General features: G+C 52.3%; 9 protein-coding genes across 9 annotated transcripts; 7 read left to right on the top strand and 2 right to left on the bottom strand.

Annotated features, from left to right (window-relative positions):
* Nucleotides 1-4462: 4462 nt before the first annotated feature.
* Nucleotides 4463-4834, bottom strand: J4E79_002408 (uncharacterized protein; the record flags this gene model as incomplete). The annotated part of the gene is made up of 2 exons (XM_049351307.1): nucleotides 4463-4569; nucleotides 4633-4834. The coding sequence occupies 2 exons, from the start codon at nucleotides 4832-4834 to the stop codon at nucleotides 4463-4465; spliced, it is 309 nt and encodes a 102-aa protein (XP_049213945.1).
* Nucleotides 4835-5619: 785 nt separating this feature from the next.
* On the top strand, nucleotides 5620-6885 carry J4E79_002407 (uncharacterized protein; the record flags this gene model as incomplete). The annotated part of the gene is made up of 1 exon (XM_049351306.1): nucleotides 5620-6885. The coding sequence occupies one exon, from the start codon at nucleotides 5620-5622 to the stop codon at nucleotides 6883-6885; it is 1266 nt and encodes a 421-aa protein (XP_049213944.1).
* Nucleotides 6886-8344: 1459 nt separating this feature from the next.
* J4E79_002406 (uncharacterized protein) lies at nucleotides 8345-9106 on the top strand (the record flags this gene model as incomplete). The annotated part of the gene is made up of 1 exon (XM_049351305.1): nucleotides 8345-9106. The coding sequence occupies one exon, from the start codon at nucleotides 8345-8347 to the stop codon at nucleotides 9104-9106; it is 762 nt and encodes a 253-aa protein (XP_049213943.1).
* Nucleotides 9107-9457: 351 nt separating this feature from the next.
* Nucleotides 9458-10432, top strand: J4E79_002405 (uncharacterized protein; the record flags this gene model as incomplete). The annotated part of the gene is made up of 3 exons (XM_049351304.1): nucleotides 9458-9474; nucleotides 9523-9629; nucleotides 9681-10432. 3 exons carry the CDS (start codon nucleotides 9458-9460, stop codon nucleotides 10430-10432), a joined length of 876 nt encoding a protein of 291 aa, XP_049213942.1.
* A 1576-nt stretch (nucleotides 10433-12008) lies between these two features.
* On the top strand, nucleotides 12009-13019 carry J4E79_002404 (uncharacterized protein; the record flags this gene model as incomplete). Its single annotated transcript, XM_049351303.1, is given in 4 exon segments — nucleotides 12009-12153; nucleotides 12279-12400; nucleotides 12461-12964; nucleotides 12978-13019. 4 exon segments carry the CDS (start codon nucleotides 12009-12011, stop codon nucleotides 13017-13019), a joined length of 813 nt encoding a protein of 270 aa, XP_049213941.1.
* A 479-nt stretch (nucleotides 13020-13498) lies between these two features.
* J4E79_002403 (uncharacterized protein) lies at nucleotides 13499-14165 on the top strand (the record flags this gene model as incomplete). The annotated part of the gene is made up of 3 exons (XM_049351302.1): nucleotides 13499-13574; nucleotides 13632-14007; nucleotides 14084-14165. The coding sequence occupies 3 exons, from the start codon at nucleotides 13499-13501 to the stop codon at nucleotides 14163-14165; spliced, it is 534 nt and encodes a 177-aa protein (XP_049213940.1).
* Nucleotides 14166-14675: 510 nt separating this feature from the next.
* On the top strand, nucleotides 14676-15495 carry J4E79_002402 (uncharacterized protein; the record flags this gene model as incomplete). Its single annotated transcript, XM_049351301.1, has 2 exons — nucleotides 14676-14742; nucleotides 14795-15495. The coding sequence occupies 2 exons, from the start codon at nucleotides 14676-14678 to the stop codon at nucleotides 15493-15495; spliced, it is 768 nt and encodes a 255-aa protein (XP_049213939.1).
* A 415-nt stretch (nucleotides 15496-15910) lies between these two features.
* J4E79_002401 (uncharacterized protein) lies at nucleotides 15911-16916 on the top strand (the record flags this gene model as incomplete). The annotated part of the gene is made up of 2 exons (XM_049351300.1): nucleotides 15911-15965; nucleotides 16018-16916. The coding sequence occupies 2 exons, from the start codon at nucleotides 15911-15913 to the stop codon at nucleotides 16914-16916; spliced, it is 954 nt and encodes a 317-aa protein (XP_049213938.1).
* A 104-nt stretch (nucleotides 16917-17020) lies between these two features.
* On the bottom strand, nucleotides 17021-17679 carry J4E79_002400 (uncharacterized protein; the record flags this gene model as incomplete). Its single annotated transcript, XM_049351299.1, is given in 2 exon segments — nucleotides 17021-17076; nucleotides 17094-17679. 2 exon segments carry the CDS (start codon nucleotides 17677-17679, stop codon nucleotides 17021-17023), a joined length of 642 nt encoding a protein of 213 aa, XP_049213937.1.
* Between the last annotated feature and the right edge of the window lie 467 nt (nucleotides 17680-18146).

Raw genomic sequence — 18146 nt, 5'->3', positions numbered from 1 at the left:
ATGATGATACAGCTTTGGATACCACATTACCCATTGTATGCGCTACGATGACGCCTCCTGAGATCGGCTCTGAGTCTTGGAGTTCTTTTGCGCTTAAAATTCCTTTGTTACTCGTTCTCCAGCAGAAAGAAAAGTCCTACGAGCGAATCGGTATTTTCGAACTTCATATATATGCTTTCGACAAGAAAGGAGAGTATAAATACAGCGACTCTGACCTCTGGGAATTCGTCCCACCCGGAGAGCCAGGTGCCTGGGATCAAGTCGCTGAAAGACGTACCTTTCTTCTTGGCTAGAGAGCTTCGCACACAGTTTCGCGCTTCAGAATATACTTCTTCTCGTAATATAATCTTCTCGCGAACTTGATGCTTCTTCGATCATTAACGCGCTTGTGACCGTGGTGGCTATGCAGCATCATCGGTGTTGCTCAGCCTCGTCCGGATTGGGTAAAGCGGCAAACGGTCTGGGGCGTCATTTCCCAGCTTGAGCTGCTGCTGCCTGCCAGCCTTCCCCACCAACTTTCATCTCGATATATCCTACTTCGCCTGCTGACTACGATTTTTGTTGGATTTGCTTTCCCTCTTAACGTTTTCTCGCGGCCTGTGCGACGCATCCCTCTGCTGATGTCCTGCACCTTCTCGCTCTAAGCGAGTCGTTGTTTCCCGCAACGTGGAGACCCATATCGTTACTTCGAGATGGATAGCAGTTTCACCATGCGGGATGAGACCGCAAGCTTGTCAGTCGACGATGAGACTCACACGTGCGAGCGTTGTTCGCCTATCAAGTTCGAAAATCTCGAGAAGGCAAACCCATGTCATGCCGCGACGCTACTAATTGAAATCCAAGACTTATCACAGCCCTTAACAAATCGGCACTGTCCTACTTGTCAGATCCTGCAAACCGCTATAGATGTGCACCGCTCACGGTACGCGTTTGCTCGCGTGTGGTGGGATCACGCCATCCCTGGATCGGGTCTCCTGGGGTGTATCACATTTCAGTACTCGATGGGGGGCGATTTCGAAACTTTGAAGCCTGAACTCATTGTATATGATGATATGGCTATTCCAAAGACACCCACAAGACAGCGTCCACCCAAACGTGTCGATTTCGAACAGGCCAAGACATGGATTGATGCCTGCAAAGAGTCGCATCCAGGTTGCACTGCCCGCTCTTCAAAGGTGCTTAAGAACCTTCGCCTCATCGATTGTGTCACCAAGAGCGTAATCCCGGCCCCACAAAATTCTGTCTACGTCGCTCTCTCATATGTTTGGGGAATGTCAGGAACCTACCAGGCTCCAAGCTCTTCTGCGCTTCTAGACCAATTGCCACTTACTGTCGGCAACAGTATCGATGCCACTCTCATGCTGGGGTATCGATATCTGTGGGTCGACAAATACGTACGTTGATTGCGTGCCTTCTTCGGTGGACCGCGGCTGACGCGGTACCTAGTGCATCGACCAAACGAGCGCTGCAGACAAGCATGATCAGATAAACCAGATGGGTGATATATACTCTTCGGCAGAACTCACGCTCATCGCGGCGGCGGGCGCAAACTCAGCATATGGCCTGCCTGGTGTTGGACGCGACCGCAAGCACCTTGGACATGATGTAACGATCGGACGTCTACGGTTTGTTACCACCTACGCCTGGGATGTCGGTGAAATATATCATTCAGTCTGGTCCTCACGTGCTTGGACGTTCCAGGAAGGCTACGTATCAAGACGCAGGCTATACTTTACAGATACCCGGCTCATCTACATTTCTGATGAGGGATTGTACTGCGACGCCGAGACAGGTTCCAAACAGATATTGCACAGCAATCTGGGACGCCTTTCTGACTCCCTTAAAAGCTTGCAATGGGGCCTTGGCAAAGGCATTCTCAGAGAATATACGCGCCGCAAATTGACATTCGACTCAGACGCACTGAACGGCATAGTTGGCGTCTTGAACACGTTTACCAAGGCTAAAAGTCCTATCTTCCATACATGGGGAGTCACCTTTGGCGACCTATCCTCGATTCATGCGTCTCCACTCTTGGCTATTACGTTGAACTGGTTTCACGACCAGCCATGTCTCCGGCGGAAGGCTTTTCCTAGCTGGTCTCCTTTGGGTTGGGAAGGGGTCGTCGATTATGGGGACCGCCCGTCGCCCGTGATCTCGCAGTCATTCCAAGTCGAAGTTTGGGACAATAGCGAGTTCATCCAACTATCCAAAATAAAGGAGGATCCACACCAGCGAGCCGGCGCGGAAAGTCTGGAAAAGTCGCGTTACCTTAAGATCACGGCAAAGCTCAGTTGGATCGAAGTTCGTTATTTCTCGGCAAGCGAACTGCTTTCGATCGACAAGTCAAGTGTAGTATCCGATGAGGTACCCTATCTCGTGGAACCTCGCGCAGGATTTCATGTGCGAGTTTCGACTGGTGAAGATGTCGAGGTATACGCAAATATGCTGCCATGGTGGGACTCGGAGCCAGACCTTTCCCTTGATTTGATTCGAATCCCCTGTGCGTTAATTCCGGAAGATGACGAAGCTCGATCCATGGTTGTAATGCTGCTCCGAAATCACGGCACTCATTATGAACGGATTGGTCATTTCGAGTACCTACAGACGTATGCGGGCATGTATAATTTCTTGTTCAAAGACAACAATGGAGCTCTGACATTGGAGAAAGTACTGGAAGATCTCGACTCGTACAGCGATGAGGAAATTGCGAGGGACTTCAATAATCCAGAGATGCAAACGTTTCTACTCGGCTAGGTCGAGCACGTATGGGGGTGTCTGTAACGATGTAAGCATAACAGGATGTCCCGGCGTAGACGCATCAATTTTTCGTTGAGATGTCTGACGACGAAATACAAGCAAGGCACTAACTAGTGACAATAGATACAATTTTAGCGCAGCCATATTCGCCAAATACTCTATATCCTACGTACACCCACTACAATAACGCGAAGCCAGCACCGCACGACTGAAATTCGACAACGAGAGACAGCGTCCTAGCGACGAGAACAACAGCACTCAATCACTCAAGTAATCCCCCAATAATCCCCCACCCTCCACCTAACCGCCCACTCCTTCACCGCCTCAAAATCCCTACAAACCCTCTCCGTCCCCCACCCCTTCGTCGCAACCCCCAACACCCCATCTTCATCAACCTCTTCCTTTGTGTCTTCCAGATTGGTATCTGCAGCGCAAATAAGGGCCTGGCGCAGGTACTCGAAGCAGTGCTGGATATGATCGGGATCGTCGTGCTCTTCGCCAGAGCTGAGAAGGGCTTCTATGAAGGGGTTTGGTGTGAATGTGGGGGCGGAGGGGTGCTCGTGGCTGGTGGAGGTGGTTTCGACTTTTATGTGAGGCGGGCTCAGTGCTGAGCGTTGGGATTCGTGGTGTTGGTGTTTGGAGAGGAGGTAGGATTTTTTGTAGTACATTTGCCGGAGGCCGTGCTGGGCTTGGTTAGCGGGGTGTTTTACCGCGGTGGGAGAGGAAGAGGGCTTACTAGACAGTGCAACTCGTGGAAGACGGACATGGATTTGATGTCTTTTGCTAGCTTTGGGTGTTGGACGAATGCTCGTCCTTTTGGTATCAGGCTTTTCCACATCTTCTCCGTCTCAGCGCTAGGTTCACCGGCGAAACTCTCATTGAGCGACCAAACGACTTTTTCGATCCTGCGGTGTGGACTGCCATACGGCGCTGGTGATTGGTCAGTATTGCGACACATTCCGAGCCAACAGACCGGTCTGGCGGACAAGGAATCGATAAGAAACAGGGGAGAGCTTACTAATGTATCCATCGATATCGTGTTCAATACTGAGCAGTCTGCTGAAACCGAGGCCGATCGAAAGGCCGAGAAATGCGACAAAGATGTACCCACATGCGTGCACGAGGCACGAACGAAGCGACCGACGAGAACTTTTACCTAGCGAGAGCTCTTTGTCTGCATCGCATTCCTCTCCTTGAAGAGTGGAACTTGGAGAGATGCATGGGTCGCTTTCGCCATGTGACAGACGTTGATACGACGAGATCTTCTTTGTAAAGGGATTGAGGTTCGGCATTACGGCAACTTGCCAATACTCTTGACATGCAGTGTGGAGCAGACAAGAATTCTTCGGAGAATTCACTCGATATTTACATATCAGACGAATAGATTAATTCTATTCGTGATGTTGGGGAATGTATTCAGAGCCTAAACGGGTAAGCCCTGGGACACGGGAAGGATCAGCGTAGATTGGGCGACCGGTGGGGGAAGCAGTAAAGACAACTTGATTTGGTACAGGATTAAGCGCTAGACCATTAATTCTCCGCGCTGGGCGCCATGACGCTGCCGTCACCAAGGGGTATCATACAATTTCTCGCCATTCGTAGGGACATCTGAAACTCAACGCCACCGTACCAGCCATGTCCAAGGCCTAGACCACCAACAGTTGGATCGTCGTAGGTTGTAGAGATAGGGTTCGCGGAAGAGAGGCTAATTCAGCTTCTTGTTGCCGACCGTAACCTGTTTGCCCTGGCTGCGCTGGTATTTGAGGAAGCCGAAGACTGCGGCGGCGACGACGCCCAGCATAAGGACGTTACCTATAGTGTTGTTAGTTTCCATATCGACCGAGTGCGCGAGTCAAATGGCGTCAGCCAACTCACCGAGTACGAAGCTAACGATACCGCCAGCAAGGTCCACGAGACCACGGAAGAAGTTAACCACGAGGTCGATCATCTCCAACACGAAGTTGAGAGCGAACTGGACCGTCTTCTGGACTAGCGCGCCGGCAGTGGTGATGAAGGACCAGACGAGCTCGACCATGGACGAGACGAGATCGCTGAGGGCATTGACGATGGAAGACATGTTGGTTCGGTTGGGCTTGTGAGTAATGGCGGGCGAGTGGTGTGGTATTACAGGTCTGAGGTGGAGTAGTTGATGGGAATAGTGGGGTGGTGGAGTGTAAGAGAGAAGGCTGTATCTGCCAGATATGCAGTGTTTGGTCCTGTGCGACAGTGCGACAGTGCGACAGTGCGGCAAGGCGCGACTTCCGTTAAGACAGTTTGGTTGCTGCCAAAACACGGGGATGACGCGGGGCCTACGTTAACACAGGCAGCACTTCCTGTTTCACATAGCTGCTGCCGTGGATGTGTAGGCCTGCATCCTGCCCGCTTTCCATGGGAAGCCTGGTTGGCTGTTCGGGTGAATAGCCGTTGTTGTGGTGAGATGTGACGTCACGGGTGTAACGTGGATGAACGCCTGTTTGTAGGCAGCGACAGGGGAGCATGACGAATCAAAAAATGACAGAGAAGGAGCGACAGTGATTGGAGGAAGGAGAGAAACAACGTATCGAAGAAATGATGAAGGCTCGGTCAAGGCTGGAGAGGTTGGTGCGTTGCGAGGAACATCCATGTCTTGGCCAGTTGCGATGGTCTAGAACACGTGCGTGTTAATCTCTCCAGGTAAGGCTACCTGGTCTTGGGGAAGAAAGTTTTTGCAACAAGGCTGTTCATATTTGAGAACCGTGTTGTTGTTGGAGAGTTCGCCGGCGCTTTTGGGGAGGTGCAGCCCTGCTTGCGTCATGGCGGCTCGGCTCAAAGCGGAACCTTCGTCCCACCGCGACTTCCTTCGTATCACGGCATCGCGACACAATGTCAGGCACACTCGACAAGCTGCTAGCAAAAGGCAAGGCGAAGCTCTCAGAGTTCACTGGGCAGCCTTCCGGGGCCCATCACCAGCAAGGCCACCCGAACCAAGGCTACCCAGGCCAACAGGGCTATCCGGGCCAGCAGCCTCCCCCGGGCTACCAACATCCCGCTCCAGGCTATCAGCAGCCACCTCAGGGCTACCAGCAGCCACCCCAAGGCTATCCCGCGCCAAATCCAGGGCAGTACTCGGGCAGCCAGTATCCTCCGCAATTTCCACCCCAAAACCAGCAATGGGGGCAGCAGAATCAACAGCAGAATCAATGGGGCGCACCCCCTCAGCAGCAATGGGGCCCGCCGCCTCCGCAGCAGCAGCCCCTCGCACCGCCCGTTCCCCAGGGTAGCAAGCCCCAATCTCCAGCACCTGGCGGCCCCCCGCCTATCCCTCAGAACCGCCCGAACTCTGCGCAGCCTCCGCCGACCCAGAACCTCCCTCCACCACAGGGCCAGAGCGTCTACTGGAAGCCGTCCTTCGACATCAAGACACCCGTGTCGCAGAACTTCCGGCACGAGATCGGCGACCATGGCTGGGGCAACAACGAGAAGCAGATGTATACGGATAAACCCGAGAACTCGTTCCATCACGACAACCGCCTGATCGTGCGCGCCCTCGTACAGAACGGCAGCTACACCTCTGCGCGTTTGACCTCACATCAGACGCTATCGCGACCGCGCGGATACTTGACAGCGACCTGTCTGCCTCCGTCTGCACCAGGCATATGGCCTGCATACTGGATGCTGCCCGCACACCCGTTCAAATGGCCGACTGACGGCGAGGTCGACCTTGCAGAGAGCTGGAACGGCGAGACGGAGAACCACTCGTGTCTACATTGGGGCTCCTACACCGGCGAGGATGCACAGAAGCATCGCGTCGTGAAGACGTCTCTTCCAGACCTGGCACGGCAACCACATACCTATGGCTTCGCTTGGATCGAAGAAGAGGGCATACCTGGGTGGAGAGGGCGCATGATCTGGTACATTGACAATTATCCAGTCATGAAGGGCTGCATTCCAGAGGGCACACGCCGCATGGAAGACTTCAGAATCCTCATCAATATCGCCATGGGCGGGACTGTGAACCAGGGAAAGCTTCCTGCTGAAGGGTATTACGACTTCGTCATTAGCGATCTCAAGATGTGCGAAGAACCCCATGGCGGATGGCAACAATTCGAACATGCTTGGAACAGCACGCCTGAAGGTAAGGCGATGTAGCGAGGCTTGGTAGCAGCTACCTAGTATACCACAATTGGGTCTCTTTCCGATATCACTCCGTTCCCTGTGACCTTTCCATTCTTTCACCTTTTCGAAATTATCTGCTTGTGCACAAGTCACAAGCATGGATAAGGTCGCTGAGAAAAGGCCTAGGCGAGCCTAACAAGTGTTTTACAGAGGGAAGGAAGCGCTCTGGCAATTTGCAAAGCATTGACAAACTACTCCTTCCACGAGTATAACTGCAGGCCGGGTTCAGAACAGTAACCAGCGGCCCTACCACCTGGTTGTCAACTCGATAGCCACACCACGAAGCAGCTCTACTACAGAGTTCATCCAGCATGACGACCGACAAGGACCAGCTTCAAGAGCCTGCCTGGCGGTGAGCAACATTTACCTGATTGCTCTAACAATTTGCGCTAATTTGGCTCAAGAGCTCCGGAACAATGTCTACTTGTTTTGCAAGAACGACGGCATCGTGGACATGAAACGTCCCCAAGACAGCCACCCTGGCCTACGGATCGATCGCACCCGTCATCAATTCTTAGGTCTTACTCAGATCTCGCGGACGCTTCGAAGCGAGTTTGGGGCTTTGTACCGCGAACAACTTCAACTCCGGGTGGACGCACGTGATGTATACGAATACCTCGCAATGGTCATCCAGGCATACAGTCTAGTGGAGGGGGGCGCCGAGACCTCTGTATGCCCGATCTTTGCCAATGTCATTCTTGATCTTGGCCCCGGAGTCAATGATCGAAACGAACACTATCTGGATATCCTCCCACTGCTGCAGATACGCTCCAAGAAACCATCCTTCATATGCGAGTTCGATATCTCCACAGAGGTTGACACCACTCACGTTCCAACCGACCCTAGTCAACCCTGCAGCCAGCTTGTATCGGAAGCATACGGTGAGTTGCTTGTACAAGATCTGACCAAAATTCTCGCTGGTCCAAAGACATTAGCAACGGTCCGACCGGGAAACAATGATGTGGATGCCGCAATCCTTTATCTCAAAACTCTGGGTGTGCGACACCCCAGATCCAATGGGGGCCCTTATCCAGTAGTCTCAACGCCATTTCTCGATCTCTGGCTTACGGCAGACCCTCCGTGGGGCTCCAAGCGCGACACTATCATTCACTCGGCGGGCCTCGAAGCGCTGGATTTTCTCGAGAATGCTGGCTTGGCCGATGTCCGTATACTGGACGTCCGGACGAATTGTTGCAAGCCGGAGGATTGGTATGGATGGCTGCATCCTGGAGCGCCCAGATGAGGCATCCCGCGCTAGATGTCACGCTAGCCGAATGGGCTCTAGCGCTTCTCTGTCTGTTTGTTGCTACTTTACTGCATTTTCACCTCCTACCTAAATGAAATTCAAACCGAAGGCAGTAATCGTCTTTCGCATTTTCCATCGATACCAAAACTTGTTCCCTCGCTTCAACGCCATCACAACGCCATCACAATGTCCACTTCGCTGTTCCTTTCGCTGCCTGGCGAGCTTCGCAACCGCATCTACGAATACTGCGTCGAGCCAAAAGCTATACAACTGCCACGAATGCCCAAACGACCAGAGAAGCCTTACGAACATGTTCGCCTTGGACTGTACGGCGGTTTTCGCAACGTGTGCCGGCAGACACGCGCAGAATTCGGGTCAATGTACATGGCCAAGACGGTCCTTGTCATCCACCAGGTCACCGCGCAAAAGTTCTTCTATTCCTTCTATCCTGGACTGAGGAAACAAAATGGAATTGGAAACGAACCGCTACAGCCGGGCCGCACGAACGACGAGCTTCCTGTGTCGACTGGCGTTCCTGGCGTGCAAGGCAATATTCGAATTACCACATACTACGGGCTCCGATACGACGCGAGACTACTCGCACGTCTTTGCGCAAAGTACCCCTCCGTCAAGGTCGCGTTCACAGATGCTAGTGCATGTCTTGATCTTGCGTCCTCCGTCGACGACTTCTTCGCCCACATCTCGTCCGGCGCTTTTCGTCCGCACTTGGAGCTTGTGTTTCAAAGGATCGAGATTACCTGCAGCACCGTGCCTGAGATATGTTTCACCTTCTATTCGAGGGAGATAATGGAAGAAGCCATGAAGCGGGTTGGGGAGGTGGACTCACGGCAGGCTTTGATTGAGATGGGTGCGCCGCCCATGGATGCGTTTGCTATACTGTTCACGGATGCTACGAGCGTGTATAAGCACTCCGCACCGCAGGCTTGAGGCAGACATTGGTTTATGCCCAGTGCCCTCGTATTGGCGTCCAATATTCTCCGGGTCGCATATAGGTTGGCAGTTTGTGCCGTGTTCCTTGCGAGGTTCCAATCTCGCAAAGGGACGTGGTTTCTTAGAAGAACTTACCAACTTCCCAAAGCGTCAAGCGCGTTTGCTCGTTGATTACGTATCTCACGTGAAGGTGAAGCCCCGCACCCGTGGACCCCACAGTACATGCAGGTACCCGATAACACGCGCTACCTTATTGCTTGGCAGCCGTACCATGGTTCACCTGGTCAGGCGCTTCCCTCTATTCTCACTTCACCACAGACTCTTCTCACAGACAACACAAGCTCGTAGATGGATCACCTATACCTGTACGCTGCCCCTCACACTCTGCCATCCGTCACTAACCTTGACAGCAGTAACTCGGAAATCGACGAAGACTATCCGCTCATAGCCTCCGTAGAAGCGCAGATGCGGGGTGTCACGATGAGCGCATCGAACAGTCGCTTTTTGAACCTTCCAGGTGGTACTTACATCCTTCCAACTACGCAGACCCTAGCTAACACGATGCTCATAGAACTACGCAATAAAATATACAGCTTCTGCATCGATACAGACCCCGTCTCACTGCGTCTCCGTCACGATGACCCAATCAAACCGGTAGGAGGATGGCGCTGCTTTACACAAACGTGTCGGCAGATCCGAAAAGAGTTCCACATCATCTACATGACTGAAACCGCGTTTCGCCTAGAATCCACGTACCACTACGCCCGATACATCCGCGATTTCTATCCGCCTAGCGATGAGGCCACGATGCTGCGTTACCGCGGACACATCATCAGTGTAGTTGGGCATAGCCGCGATGAGGACATGGGTGTGGACGAGTTCTACGATGCCGACATCGCCCGCGTCGTCTCGCTTGTCGCGCGCTCACCGAAGGTTCGCTTTACCCTCGAACTTCAGAAGGATCTGAAAAGATATTCCTCGGCGGCAAAAAGCATCGCACAGGTCAACAGTATGCTCTCGTTGTTCGCTGATTCGTCCAACTCAAAGTGGCGCGACATGGGCAAGTCGATCAAAGAGATGAGACTGAGGGTTCAATTTTCCGACTCTGCACTCCGAATCACCATGGAGCACGACATGGCTAGGAAGTGGAAGACTGCGGTTCATGAGATGTGGAACGAAGTAGCTCAGCCCACGCGTGGCATACGTGAACTGAGGCTCTCATGGCCTGACCCGAACCCGCAGGAGCGTTCATATGGGTATCGGCACAAGTTTTGGTTCAGCGATGATGACGATAAGACCAGAAGTTATATTTGGCATTCGTGAGTAGTATGCAGAGGGGGGAGGGGATGGATGATACTCGCATGCTAGCTTTGGTTGATAGCTGAGACATGCACCCAGACAGCCTGGTGACATCTTCCAAATGTATGGCAAGGTGCTCTGGATTATCACTCAGCAGTTCGCCTTTCATTATCAAAGCGGCTATTTCACATCGTGCTGGGTGGTCATCAGGTCGGGTGCGGTGATACGAAAGTACACGCACTCGATGCCACGACCTTGCAAAATAGATAGCGCTCTACAATATACTTCTACACTACAGGTACTATGTCCATTTCGACAAATACTTCGTCGGCCGCAGTGGCCAAACATTCTTACAATGCCCCTCTATCGAAGCATGAACATCCAGTCCCTTTCTCTTCGTCCAGCCCACACTTTCCGCAAACTTGTCAACGAAACCCTCATCGCGAACCATCACTTCCGGTACTATGACCTCGCTCGTAAGTCGACCAGGTGCCTTCCCACTCTTAAACACAACAACAACCCTCACAATGGTCACTCCGTAGTCGAGACTCCCTCTTCCAGCATGAATCACAACTTCCGCGACATCTCCACTTCCAATACAAGTCACCCAACGTGCGTCGTCAAAGCCCAATATAGAATCCAGCTGCATTTTCATCGTCGTCGGCTGCTTTAGATAGCTATGACACGGCCTAAACGATATCGACGCTCTTCCAGTCGGATGACTACAATGTCGAATCCGCAGCAAAGGCAGTACATCGAGTCTAAGTCGCTCTGTCAACGGATCCTCGATAACCAGATCAATGCGTCTAGGCACGTGTGCTACAGGCCTCAACGGCCCGTATACAAAGTCGACGTAGCGGAGCCAGGGTTTCATGCTGATGGTGAGCTCTTGTTGGCGGAGAGCCAAGGGGCGGTATTCTCTGCGCATTTGCCGGCATACTTGACTTGGTTTTATCATGCGGAACCAAGCGGACGTGCTGTGGCTCCATGAGCTGTAGAGGACGGGTGATTTGAAGAGTTCGATGGGGCGGTGTTGGGATTGTAGCACATATTGGTAGATCTGGTTGCGGAGTTCTGGGGTGTGTTAGGTGGGGTACGCGTGTGTTGTTGGGGAGACGTACCAGCTGGTAGCAGTAGAAGTGGTGAGGTATTGGGTACTGGCTTGTTTGATGTGGGTGCAATCTTGGGTGCATTGCGGCGCTTCTTCATCTTTCTAAGGACGTGTAGTAGTTGGTTGTGAGTACTTCTTCGCGACGGATTATTAGAGTCGACGGTGTCTGGGATTGAGGGGTTCATCGAGTGGTCTCGCGAAGTCATCTTTGGTCAGTGTAGGCGGCAGATCGTACACAGCAAGCTGGGCCAGAGCTGTGACTCTTCGTAGTTCGTATTCATGATGGCTAGAGTAAGCGCTGTCCCCAATCGAGCGAAGATGCAGGTGCTTGGTTAAGCGAAGATGCGACCAGAGATCACCTAGGTAGGTGACGTCACAGCAAACGCGAGACCCTACCTAGGTATGTTTACGGTACGAATTTCGCGTCCGTGTGCAAACAACAACAACAAAAGCTTCCAACGCCACCCGCGTAGCGTCCAAAACGTCACTATGGATCGCTACACGCCCGAGCTCTCGATGCTTCGCCTGAAGCGACGCCGTGACGACGACGTGCTGTCCAGCAGTCGCGTTCCGCGAGCGAAGAAGGTCGCGTATACTCCAACAGGTATTTTCGACTTTATGCGTCTCTCAGCAGGTGAGTACATATAGCGACCTCTTTCTCATCCCTTCCATTGTTTGATCGGCGGATGCATGACTCCCGCAACACACACGAGTACATATAGCGAAATGTCGCGAAGTGGAAGACTGACGTCCATCCAGAGCTCCGCAATCAAATCTACGAGTACGCTGTCGCAGAGGTACCCTCTCAGCTACTCACACCAGTCCATGGACCTCGCGATCACGGCGTCGCAGGCATCGCGTTGACACAAGTCTCCCGCCAAGTAACTTATCATGTGAAATGGATACGAGACATGTACTGATCTAGCATATCCACGTGTTAGGTACGTTCCGAGTACCGACCAATGTGGCTTGAACGCGCCAAGTTCGTCATCGATTGGCACTCTGTCCACGCATTCCTTGAGAGCTTCTACCCGAACGAAGAAGAGTATGGAAGCGGTCCCAAGAAGCTCATCATTCAGTACGAGACAGCTTTCGACTGCACGCTCGATCGACCAATGGAGATCATCCATCTAGTGCGACTGGGCTTGGCCTTCAAGGGACTGGAAGTACGCATCATCCATTTCGAGGATTGTGCTCCCGCTGGAGTCTCCATCACCAAGCTAGTACAGTATGGTGGTTGTACACGTCTCGGAACTGAAGACACTGCGCTAGTCAAGGAAGCGAAGCGGAACTGGCGCGTTGCTGTACAGGAGTACGAGGTGAAGAGTGTAGCCATCAGCATGCAAACCCCGGACGAAGCTGTGGATGTCAATGTCAAGTTCAGCGGACAGTTTGCCTCAACGACGGGTACTACCGGTCTTGATGGCCTATGGGACGAGATAATGGTACCTATGATAGGCCCTCCACCTCATACAAGGAAACAAAGCTAAACAGGTCTAGAGCCTACATCGACGTTAGCCCGCCTAATTTGCAGGTTTCTATGTTAATGTAGGCTGCAGACCTGTTCAGTTTTTTTCTAGGTTGACGTGCCTCCACCAATTTGATGGAGGTGAGAAATAGGGCCCCTCGGCACGTGAAGAGAGAAGGAGAACATAGCCAGGAAGTCGACATTGCCTTTCGGTTCTGTTCATTCTGATCTGTAGATTAATGTAGCCTACGGTGCACATATTCAATTCTACTTTCCAAGGTTTCGCCTGAGGTGCGCGCGTGGCAGGTGGGGCCGCGGACAATGGACGTTTTGGGTTAGCGCGGGATTGGTTGCCTGATTGAACACGAAATCTCCAGACCCTGTACGCTCGTCGACTCCTCCACGCTCCACGTCGATGAAAGTCTCGAATACGTGATAGCAACACCTCCGCCAATTCATAGATCGGGTTATCGTGTCCTATACCAGCGCTGTTGGCGACGCGCTTGCAGCCATGCAACTCCACGATGCTTCCATCACCTCCGGGTCGACTAACGGACACCACTTCCGCTTCTTAGACCTCGCTGCAGGTATATCATTAGCGTTCCTTCATCTAATGAAGTAGGTTCACTAACTTCACACCTCAGAACTTCGGAACCGCATCTATGAGTACGCTGCCGAGGCACCGCCGCGCAACATCATACTCAAGCCTGGCAACGGACCCACTATCAGTCTCACCCAAGTCTGCCGACAGATTCGCGATGAATTCAGGAAGATCTACATGCAAAATGTCCCCTTCACAGTCAAAGACAAAGACATCAAGAGGTTCACGAACGCGTTCTTTGCGTGGGGTCATACGAACCAGCGGGAACTCGATGGGCAACGCCCCACGCGCGTCATTTATCTCTATCCACCGACCACAAACGTGGACATACTACCTCTCCTAGAAGTCAAGATAGCGTTCCCGAAAACCGAGATCACCGTCATCCCCGGTCCTGCGGACGAAGAGCATTTCTATCCCCCGTATGTCTGTGAGCTCATAACGCACATCCTGGAAAATACTTCGCCTGCATTGAGACACGATGTCCAAGCATCCAAGATCTCTGAACTCTGCTGTCAGGAAGATTGTAGATCCTACTTGTGGTACAAGCCGGGTCATGTACCCCACGGTGTGGATATGACATTGGACCGGGAAGGGCAAGCTTACATGGATCAGATGAGACAGCTCTACAACATGACAGGTTTTGAAAATTGGTCTGGGGGTTATCATGACGTTGCATTTGAAGACACAGATGTGCGCAATTCCAACAATTCGAGCCGGACGGAAGATGTAGAGAAAGAATAGAGTCGTGGAGTGATCAGATTGGGCGTCGATATCTTACGCTAGCTTGCTGTCTGACATTCACTATCTTCAAAGATCTGTACAGTTTTTAGGCACCTGTATAGATAATGTCTAAAATATGCGAATCACGTAGCTTACAGCTTGCTTCTCAAAATTTGTATTTGGGTGCATTTCACTCTTAATCAGGTGGAAACACGTGAATGTGGATCGCATTAGGCGACTACCTAGTTCGCGCAACGCTAACAAGGGTCACTCTACCGTTGTACCTTCGCATTCAACCCATTGCATCATCTCTCCACTACATTCTCACAACCGACACCCCCGGCACAGCTCCGATTCCAACTCAGAAATGGCTCAGTCCACTGTCAGCAGGAGCGACCGCGAGAACCACTTTCGTTTCCTGGATCTACCAGCAGGTAGGCGCGACCCTCTCCAGGCAAGATGTTAGGGCTGACATGTGTGTAATAGAGTTGCGCAATTGTATCTATGAGTTCGCTGCTGAGACCGAAGCCGACCAACCTCGCTGCGTACTGCCGTGTCTTGCGCTTGCGCAGACATGTCAACAGCTGCGTACTGAGTACCGGCCCGTCTGCATGAAGCGAGAGATCATCATTGACTGGAAGGCGGTCACCGGTTACCTGCACCATTTCTTTCCGAACGTTGACGGCAAGGTCGTGAATGCTGAGCTTGTACCGAAAGGCATAACAGTTGTGACTCCGTGGCGCGGACAAGAGGAAGGGGACGGATCTAAACTCGACTTGCTACCGATCATCAAGGTCGGGCTCTGCCGACCAGATTTCACCTGTCGCTTCGTCCATGACAAAACTATCATGAAGCTTGTGCTTGAAGACGGAAAATACCACCCGGATGAGTTCGCGGAATTTGTCAATGAAGACTCTGGTTCCCTAGGGAATGTGGTGTGCAATCGGAACGAAAAGTGGCTGCTCGAAATCGCGACTGGTGTTATCAAGAGAATCATCCTTTCCAACATCGGCGTCTACGGTGCTCCTCAGGCTGAGTTCTACATGAACTACTCGCTGTTTAGCCCTGAGTCGGACGAGGACTCGGAATACTCATTCACAGAGCTATACTTTAAGAGCGTTGGACTTTTCGAGGCTTGGACATGGGATGACTTCCCAGCTTTCCCTTCGCTGGAATTTGAGCCTTGAAACACCTTTTCAAGGTGTACTAGCATTGGTTTACCGATCATATTCGTCCAGTCAAACCACGCACATAATTGAGAGGATGAGGAAACTGAGCAAGATGACAAGTGCGCTACAGCCTCCATTAATTTAACAATTAGATCTAGTAGAGCCTTAAGGCTAAGCGATCCTTGAATTCATTCGGTTTTATCCCTCTCTTTGGTAGCTGTTCAAGTCTTTACTTTCGCCAGAGACACGCGTCACACGGACCCCGGTGTCGTTTACCTGGCGGGGGGTACTCTCACCACGGACCACCACGCTGATGACTGCCCCCAACTTGCCGACTCTCCTTCTCTCTAACCCCACAATCCTATCTGCCAGATAAATCCCGAAGCGTACTAAAAGACTTGGAACAATTCTTGCAGCATTGTCACTAGCCAACATGAGAACGCAACGCTCACTCCCCGAGCCCTTCCGCTTCCTCGACCTGCCTGCAGGTGAGTTCATTAGATCGCAAAGCCTGTCGCAATAACACTGACGTCATCGCAGAACTTCGCAACTCCGTCTATGAGTTCTTGACTGCCGAATACGAGGGCCGCGTCCGGCGCTTCAATCCGAACTCGTCCTCCCTTGACGCAGGCTCTCCTCCCGCTTCGATCCTCTCACTCGCGCATGTGTGTCAAAAGCTGCGCAAAGAGTTCCTCCCGCACCTCTTCGCCAGTCTCGAAGTCGGTCTAGACTGGCTGCACGTCGAACACTTCTGCCACACGGTGTGCTGTACCTTCAGCAACGGCGAGTTTCTGTCCATCCGCGCGCCAAAGTCAATCACCGTACACATCGACGAGACCATCTGCAACGAGCCTCCGATCTCGAAGCCAAGATCCACGGATACTTCCTGGGCCGAGCAAGAGGTCGAAGCCTTTATGGCCTACGTATCGGAGGGCATTATCCCCGTGCCCCGAGTGCCCCGAGTGCTACATCCGTCGCTCAACCTCCTCCCGCTACTGAAACTACGACTCCTGCGTCAAGACTACGCTTGCCTGTTTGCACTAGATCCGAAGGTCGACTGGGACGCTGTAAAAGAGCAGCATAACAGCGGGGACACTCTGACAGACGAGCGCGTCGCTACAGCCGTTGAGGACCTAGCGCAATTCATGGTCTTCAGTAGTGAGCTTTGGAAGCAGCACATGGAGGGGAAGCTCGATCAGGTTTTACTTCACCCTTGGGCAGACTGGACAGATCTGCAAATCGAGCTGGTGTTCAAGGAGCAGCCTAACGAATCCATAACTCTGGACAGCAAGACACGACGATGCTACCTGCCCGATCTGCGGAGGGCGGGCTTGCGAGAGTTCTACGCGACAACAGGCCTGACGTTCAACATGAGCATGCCGTCTTCCTCCCCAAAGCCCGATTGGGAAGAAGATCATCGATTACGTTTGGGCCCGTAGAAGCCATTACGCTCGCATCTACCACCTCCGTTTCCTTTTCTTATTTTCCCACCGCCGACCCACCACCAAACCCAAACGTAACATTCCTCCTCAAAACCACCATCTCAAAACTCGTCTTGCAACTCCAAGTCCCCGGTCCCCACGTCTTCTTCCTTACCACCTCATACCCTCTCTTACGCCAATACGCGCCGTTGAGACACTCCGCGGCCAAAATCCAAAGGCTCAACACGCGTTGGCCCTGCAGTCCCTTTTGTTCGAGCTGGATGGTCTCTCTCACGATGAGATACTGCTTTAGGAAGTTGAGGAGTTGGACTGCTAGACCGCGGTGGTGGTACTTTGGGTCTCCGTCAACACACACGATTTTGATCTCCCAGCCTGTTTCTGTGTCTGCGCACTCTTTTTCCCAGCCGCCTTTCCAGGGTACGAGGGAGGCGCATGCGACGACCTTTCTACTCTCTTTTCCGTCGCTGCTGCTGCCTTCGCCACTGATGCTACCGTTTCCGCCATCGATGGTACCGTTCTCGTTCGCGCTCGCCGCATCGTCAAAGATCAATGCGATAACGCTGCCCGCCTCACTCAGCAGCGTATGAAGCCCCTCTTCATCGCTGAAGCGCGATTCCGAATTATCCCATTTCGCCGTATCTCGTTCATACGAACGATAGAACGCGTCGTTGACGAGTTGGGTGATGGATTTCGATAGGGTTGGGTTCGATTTGAGATCCGACGGTGTGAAAAGCGTTGGTGGGGAAAGGTTTGTTGCCATCATGCGGGTAGAATGAACCATTCAATTACTTTTGACCGGTTTAGAGATTCAGGCTTTGGTGGAGAACGCTTTTTCGTTATGGGGAACGCCATTGAGTCATTACGTGCGACAGGGCTTGGAGGTTGAAAGTGCTCCCCAGGCCGTGTGCGAAATTCCAGGTGCCCGCCTCATCGGAATCGGAATGGCTGGGTCATTAATTCCGAACAAAAAGTAGCGAGGATGCACCTTCTTCTTTCGGCTAATATGTGATGGGTCTAGAACCTACTTGACAATTTCGTCTCGAGGTGTACATCATTTGACGTCTTCGTTTTTCTGACGTTCGATGAAATTCGATGTGAATGGCATGATTCGGCCGCATGCCGAGGTTGCAGCACGCTGATGTAAGTCGTCATGATCGAAGCCGCATCCGCAAGGTCACCAACATGGGTAGAAGCGAGCGTCACAACACCTTAATTGTTAGTCGAGAA

This window comes from Alternaria viburni (assembly GCF_023758015.1).
Source record: "Alternaria viburni strain BMP 2772 chromosome Unknown scaffold_4, whole genome shotgun sequence".
Taxonomy (NCBI): domain Eukaryota; kingdom Fungi; phylum Ascomycota; class Dothideomycetes; order Pleosporales; family Pleosporaceae; genus Alternaria; species Alternaria viburni.
The sequence above is the reverse complement of the archived record's forward strand: the minus strand, read 5'-3'. Positions and strand labels throughout refer to the sequence as shown.